Here is a 7,613-nt window from a genome sequence, read left to right on the forward strand (position 1 = left end):
GAGCGGGTGTGGAGCTGGCCGAGTTAGTGCTGTGAGGAGGAGGCGGAGGCCACCCTGGTCCAGAAGTAGCCGGCGCCACAGAGACGGCTTCCTATGGTGCAAAATCGAGTATTTCAGGCACAGGTGGGCCTGGGGAATAGCAACCTTGTCCCCACACCCCAGCCCCTGTAAGGCACGCACAACCCCTTACCGACAGATGAAGGGCAGGGTCAGTGCACAGGCCACACGGTCCTCAGGGCTCCCAGAGAGCAGCAGGTGAGTGAGGGCACCTACTCCAAAGGGGGACTCGGCCTGCACGGTCAGGTTCTGCAGCAGCATCTCACCTGCAGGGGGAAGAGCAGGTCAGGCTGGGGGCTGTGTCCAAGGTCAGGGTGGGATGGGCAGGACTCTGGGTCCCTGAAACAAAGGAGGGTAAAACCTCAGGGCAAGAAGTCAGCACAGGGAAGAGGGACACCTGCCCTGTACACCCTGGCGGGATGGGCCAGGATGCTGGAACCAGAAGTCAAGGGGAAGAACGGAAGGTGGAATGGTCGGGGTACCAGGCTTGGCCTGTGAGGACTGACACAGTCTGAGCCGAGGCCCAGAGGCAGTCCCCGCAGTGCCGGAGGCAGCAGGACCAGGGAGGATATGGAGCCTGAGCCTGGGCTCACAGGTCAGTGTGCCTGGGGGCACGTGAGCAGGACGCTGCAGAGCAAGAGCCAAGAGGGGAGAGAAATGCAGACAGGCCTGACTCCAGGCTGCTGGAAGCCAAACCTGGCATCGGAGCACCTGGGCGCCGAGGCTCAGGCAGAGGGCAGAGCAGAACTCTGCATGCAGCGGGAAAGGAGGAGGAGGAGGTGTGCCAGGCCAGCCCGCACCACCTGCACCTGGGCGCCGAGGCTCGGGCAGAGGGCAGAGCAGAACTCTGCATGCAGCGGGAAAGGAGGAGGAGGTGTGCCAGGCCAGCCTGCACCACCTGCCGCCTGGGGCTGCTCGATGGCGGGCTGGGAAGGACAGTGAGAGGGACGGTGAGTGGTAAAGTGTGGCTCTAGGCCCTCCGAGGACACATGAGGAGGGAGGAGGATGGGGCCTTGTCTGTGGGCAGGGAGGCAGGGAGCGTACCTAGCTCCCGGTGCTGGCTGCAGCGAGGGGGCCGATTGCGCGGGGCAGGCCAGTCATCTGGAGCCACGCCAAGCACCAGCCAGGCACGCAGCAGGGCTGCTCCGTAGCTGCGCACAAAGGCCTCAAGGCAGGCAGGATTGCAGGTGAGGCGTGCCAGGATACGCAGGGCACGTGGGCTTGGCGGGCCTGGGGCCCCTGTCACGTAGGCCAGCAGACCACAGAGTGCTGGGCCAGTCACCAGGGCCCCACTTGGGTCAGGAACTTGAGAGAAGCGTGACAACAGCAGCAGTGCTGGCCCCTCGCGGCCCCAAGGCTCCTCTGAGGTGGTGGCAGGGCTGCGGCCTGGCGTGTGCAGTGCACGGGGTGGCCGCAGGGAGGTCGGGCCCGGGGTGGGGCTGGCTGGCTCTGCTGGCTCTGGTGGTGGTGGACAGTGTTCAGGAGACCAGTCTGGAGAGATGTCTCCAGGGCCTGCAGCATAGCCCTCGGAGATCAGCCATGATCTGTGGAGGGCAGAAAGACGAGACTGAAGCCAGGGGCCAGACAGGGGCCCTGCAACAGGAAGTGAAGCCAGGGCAGAGAAGGAGGGCAGATGAGAGGAGGGTAGGGGAGAAACAGAAGTGGGGGTAAACATGGCACCTCATCCAATTACAGATGCTTATCATGTACCAACCCTGTTTTAGGTGCTAGGAGAAGCACTGGACTAAACAAAGTTCCTTTCATCCTGGGATTATATTCTTTTTTGGGGAGGTGTTTGCTATAGGGCGTGTGAGCTCACCAGAAAGACAGAGACAGAGAGACAGAAAGCGAGAAATCACTGCCCTGGGTGGATGGCCATGCCACAATCCCTTCTCCATTCTTCTCTTGGGATCTTGGGTACGCATGCACATGTGCCCAGAATGAATTTAAACTACCAGATCCGGGACTCGAACTGCGGTCGACTATATGGGAGTCCAGCGAAATAGTCATTACACCAACTGCTGGTCCCGTCGGGGGATTATGTTCTAGTTAGAAGAAACAGATAACAGTATAAATAAGTAAACCACTGTGGACTCAGGGTGATGTGACGTGATGACAGAGAAAAGTAAAGGGATGGGAAGTGCAGGGAAGGGAAGAGTTGACATCTTGAACAGGGTAGTGACGGTAGTGCCCACTGAGAAGGGACGTGCTGAACAAAGACTGGAAGGCGGTGAGAGACGGAGGCAGAGGGAACACTGACAAAGATGCCCTGAGATGGCACCCACCAGTCATGTTCAGTAACTAGTGAGGAGAGAGTGGCAGTCACCAGGGAGCACAGTAGGGGATGAGGTCAGAGACCCACAGGAAGGCTGGCATTTAACCGGCATCGTTTACTGCCAGGGAAGGGGTGATGTAGCCACATTCGATCTTTATAATAGCCAGGGCCAGCCAGGCGGCATGGTGGCTAAGGCAGTCGGATCCCACATGGCCAACTCTGTGGTTCAAGTCCTGGACTTGGTGGCTTGGAAAACAGGCTGGGGTGTGTGTGTGCGTGCCCAAAATCCCGAGAGGAGCATGGAGGAAGAGGGATTGTGGTGTGACCATCCCCAAGGGGGTGCGTTCTCACAGCTTTCTTTCTCTCTGGTGAATGCATGTGCCCTACAGCAAGTTAAAAAACAAAAACAAAAACAAGAAAAAACACCTTGACAACAACTCTGTGGGGTATGTATGTTGTTATCCTCCATTCTATACACAAGGAGTCAGAGGCTCAGAGAAGTTAATTCGCCTTCCCATGTTTCGGCTCCTACGTGATAACAGAATAAGAACTAGGCCTCCTGGACACGCCGTCTGAACCAGTACATGGACCGCCTCCCAAGGAACCTGCCTGGTGCCCAAAGTTCAGAGGGGCTGGTGTAGAGCCGAGGTCGAAGGGGAGACAGAGGGGAGGTGTAGCGATGCCAGGGAAGAACAAGGAATCAGGAGTCAGAGTGGATAAAACTTTACTGAGGCAGAATAAGAGTGGCAGCAGCAAAGCGGGCCAGTGCTGAAATGAACCCCTACCCCCCTCCTAAGCCCTGCAGTGGGGACCCACCTGAGGCTCCGGAAGCTTCCAGCCTCTGCTCGCTCAGGGGTCCGTTCCTCAGGGAAGTCCCAGGAAGCCGCTTCTCTTCCCTCTTCTTCCTCATCGCCAGCCTCACCACACAGCTGCCCAGCCAGGAGAGGCACAAGTCCCAGAGCCTGGAGCCGGCCCAGGGCGCCAGTATCATAGAGGAAGCCCACGAGGGCGGCCACGACACGAGGGTGCCAGGCGCTGGCACGAGGGTCCCGCAGCAGGCCCATCAGCAACTCCAAACCACCAGCGTCACGCAGCCGGGCCCGGTTGATGGCCTCCCGGCACAGAAGGCACACGGCCCGCACCAGAGGCTGCTGGGAGGCTGGGCTGGCCCCATTGGTGCCCCGGCGCCGTCGCAGCTCACTCAGTAGCACCTCCACACCACCGGCATTGCCCAAAGCAGGCCGCACAAGGCCCTGGGCACACAGGTTGGCGAGGATCAGGATGGTCGCCTCACGTACTGCCCTTTTGGGGTGGGAAGCCAGGCTAACAAGTGGGCCTAATCCCCCGCCCAGACTTAACTGCTCAGCACAGGCCCGGGAGCAACCTCGGCTGAGCTCCAAGAGGGCACGGACTAAGGCTGAGGTCAGCGCAGGGTCTGGGGCAGCCGCCAGGAGCTCGGCCAGTGGGCGCACTGCTCCCTGCTGTGCCAGGGCCAGGCGGTGCTGGGGTGTGTCCGCCAGGTTGCGGAGGGCACGCACTACACTCTGTAGGCACTGGGAGTCCTGGCAGGCTGTCAGGCTCTCAACCAGCAGGGGAACAGCACCTGGAGGGAGAAGGAGAGGACGGAGAGTGAGCGAGGACAGACACTCACGCCCTGCTCTCACCTGACCGTCGCAGCCTCTCACCAGCAGAGTGGATGTCCCCACAGCTCTCAGGTTCCATGGCTAAGTTCCCCAGAGCACGGGCTGTGCGGTTCTGGATGCTGTCTGCCTTCACACACTGAAGAATCGTCACTGCAAGGAGAGTTTGGCTTCTTGAGGAATCTACTCCTTATTGTCACTCTTGCCAACCATCTCAAGAATGTGGCCTGAGAGGGTCAAGGAAGGCCTTCAAAAGAGTCTAACACTTGAGATCAGAAGATAGCATAGTGGTTATGTCGCTGGACTCCCATATAGTCGACTGCAGTTCAAGTCCTGGATATGGTGGCTTAAAACTCACACCAGGCACTTGGCATGCGTGCTCAAAATCCTGACAGGAGAATGGAGGACATGGGATTGCGGCGTAGCCATCCCACCTGGAGGGTGACTTCTTGCTTTCTATTTGTCTGTCTGTCTCTCCAGAGAGCGTATGTGCCTTAAAGCAAAAACCTCTCAAAGAAAAACAAAAAGAAAAAAAAAAAAAAAAAAAAAAGGCTAACACTTAAAGTAGTTTAGAGGGCTAAATATGTAGGTCACTGCTAAAGGATGGTGGATGGGGGTATCACAGGGCATTTCATGCTTGGGAGTAACCTTGACAAAGGCCCAGAGATTAGACCCAGTGTCTGTGCTATGACCTTGCCGAGAGCTTCGAAAGCCAGGCCAGGAAGTCAAGACTTCCTGTGAAAGCACTGGGAGTCATATAAGGCTTTTAACAAAGGGGTCCGTGGGTTAGGTGGTGGCTTAGGGGTTACGGTGCTGAACTCCCACATGGGCCACTACAATTTGAGTAATGGATCCGGCAGCTTGAAAATTATACTGGATGTGAGCATGCATTCCCAAAATCCTGAGAAGAGAATGGAAGAGGGATTGTGGCATGGCCATCCCCCTGGGGGGTCATTTTTCACTTTCTTTCTCTCTCTGGTGAGCGCACATTCCCTATAACAAGCAAAGCTCTCTCTTAAAAAAAAAAAAAAAAAAAAGAGACAAGAAGAGGGCCAGGGCCATGGCCATGGATTACGGGGGAAAGAAATAGAGCAGGGAAAGTGGTAAAGAGGCCATCACTATAGTCCAAAAGAATGATGGTTTCAACTAAGTCACTACCAGCACTGCCCAAGACAGGGGTACCAGTCTCTGGGCACATGGTGGAAGTACAGATAGAAATGGACAAATTCTGAAGATATTTAAAAATCCAAATAGTGATCAAATGATAGAGATGATACATTAATAAGATGATACATTAATACATTAATTAAAAAGATAAATTTATTTATCTTTTAGAGGTTTTTGCCATAGGATACGCGAGCTTATCAGAGAGAGAGAGAGAGAGAGAAATGAGAAATCACACACACATCCTGGGGGGGAAGGCCATGCCACAATCCCTTCTCCTTCATTCTCCTCCTAGGATCTTGGACACACATGCACAAGTGTCCAACATGATTTTCAAGCCAGTGGGTTCAGGATTCAAACCATGGTCCGCTGTGTGGGAGTCCTGCAACATAACCAATACACCATTGGCTAGACTCAAAAGGTACTATTTATTAAAGACTGCTAAACATGCCAGGCATCTTGTCAAATACAGGATATTCCTGATGCATTTTATGCAAGTTTTAAATATACAATGCCTCACTTTATCCAAAAAGTGTAGATTTCACCAAAATTTGCATATTTCATAGAGGGCAGGCAATAAATAACTGTGTTCACAGCATTGCCACGAGGAGGCACCAATTTAGCTAGCTAAGAAACAGAACAGCTTACTCTCTCCTTTGTTGGGACTTGTTCTTGTACTGTGTTCATTTTCTAATAACTTGAAATACTCAGTCCATGTTTAGAGTATCTGTGTTCTGCGATTGTAGTTCATTTTCTCTCCTACTCTACTTTTGTGAAGTTATTTTCTAAAGTTTTCCCATTTTACAACAAGGGATTTTTTTTTTTTTGGAGAGATTTTCACTGTAGGGCGCGTGTGCTCACCAGACAGACAGAGAGACATAGAGACAGAAAGCGAGAAATCACCCCCCAGGGGGGATGGTCACGCCGCAATCCCTTCTCCTCCATTCTCCTCTCGGGATCTTGGGCACGCACGCACACGCGCCCGGCGTGAGTTTTAAGCCACCGGGTCTGGGACACAAACCGCGGTCGACTACGTGGGAGTCCAGCGACATAGCCATTACGCTAACTGCTGGTTCCCCCGAATCACTATACTTTTTGACTTCCAGCTCACCAAGCAGGGCTTCAGACCTTTGCCCAGACCAGACACACAGTAGGTCCTGGGTGTCTACTATGTTCACTGTGACTGCCCTCACAAGTGGCGGATAAGAATCACCTGAGAAGCCACCAAGTAACCTTTCAGCGTCCACCAGTCCACATACGAGGAGAGTGCCTGACAACCAATACCTAGACAATGGCTGTAATTATCTTATCTGGGAGGGCTCAGGTATAATCTGTATAGCAGCGACGTCAGGGGGGCGTGACGGTTTGAGATAGGGGCGCTGCACAGTCACGAAGCACGCTATTCCAAACTATGGCACAAAGAACTCAAGACAGCCAAGGCAGACAGGGATGGAGGGGCCAGTGGAACCTGTCTAGGAAATAGGGGCGGAGCACTTACCCAAAGGAAGAATGCCTCCGAGTCTGCGCACTTCAGCCCGGCACGCCCCTTCCGTACAGCAGTTAGCAAGGATGCTGAGCGCCAAGTCCAGCGTCTTGCGCAGGCGCACTGGCGGCGAAGGCGTCGACGCCAGCACAGCGGAGGGGGCGGGAACCGACGAGGGGGCGGAGCCAGCAGAAGCAGCTGACACGACCGAGGGGGCGGAGCCAGGGCCTGCCGGGGACGGGGCGGGGCCCGCTGCCGCCGCTCGCCTCAGCAGAGCGAGAAGGGGGCGGAGCCCGCCCCGTGCCCGGAAGCGTTCGATTCCTCCCGCTGCCTTGATGTGGCGCGTGCGGAGGGCTAAGAGCGCGCGGCCCAGGGGTGTCTCGTTGGTAGCAGGTTCCTTTCCCCCACCCAGGCCCTCCCCGGCCGCCGCCGTGAGCTGTGCGAGGCAGAACGAGAGCGAGTCCGTGAGGGTTGGTTTCGCAGCCGCCATCTTGACCCGGGCCTCAAGCTCCTCCCTGCTCTTCTCCGCTTAACAGGAGAGAGCGGAACTGGAAGAGAGAGGCGTGGCCAGGCACCTCCTCTCTGACGCTTTTTAAATAGCGCCGCCGCAGTTAGCTTGCAGGTCGGAAGTTGTAGTTCTGAATTTCTGAACTCGCTTCTAGCACAGTCGTAGAATGCACGTGGGGAGTGGTGGTTATCTATTCACTGTGCGAATTCGAGACGCATGCGGTGCATACTGGAATACGTAGTCCAAGCCAAGCGGAACAGTAGTTGCCTAGCTTAGAGCAGATGGGAAACTTCAGGAGGCTTCAGCCTGGTGATGGTGCCTCTGGGGAACTCAGTCATCCAACTATGGAGCTTTCGTACCGTGATGTTCCGGGTGACTTGGCTGCTTCACCCCCGGCGCGTCCTTGGCAGGGACCGCCTTTCCTTCGGGTTTGTTTCGCACCCCCACCCGCGGTCGGAGTTCCGAAGTCCGGGCTGACGGATTCCG

General features: G+C 55.7%; 1 protein-coding gene across 1 annotated transcript in view; it reads right to left on the reverse strand.

The window, feature by feature from the left end:
• The window catches only part of ARMC5 (armadillo repeat containing 5), a gene marked incomplete in the record, with an annotated part of 8,665 nt that extends 1,159 nt beyond the window's left edge, over positions 1–7,506 (reverse strand). Inside the window, 6 exon segments of the mRNA XM_027771689.1 lie at positions 1–91; positions 191–323; positions 1,102–1,601; positions 3,149–3,935; positions 4,018–4,125; positions 6,635–7,506. Of these exon segments, the coding sequence (XP_027627490.1) occupies positions 1–91; positions 191–323; positions 1,102–1,601; positions 3,149–3,935; positions 4,018–4,125; positions 6,635–7,109 (2,094 nt within the window).
• Positions 7,507–7,613: the final 107 nt, after the last annotated feature.

The sequence above is a fragment of the Tupaia chinensis genome, unplaced genomic scaffold (assembly GCF_000334495.1).
Source record: "Tupaia chinensis unplaced genomic scaffold, TupChi_1.0 Scaffold000231_1, whole genome shotgun sequence".
In the NCBI taxonomy this organism is placed as follows: Eukaryota; Metazoa; Chordata; class Mammalia; order Scandentia; family Tupaiidae; genus Tupaia; species Tupaia belangeri.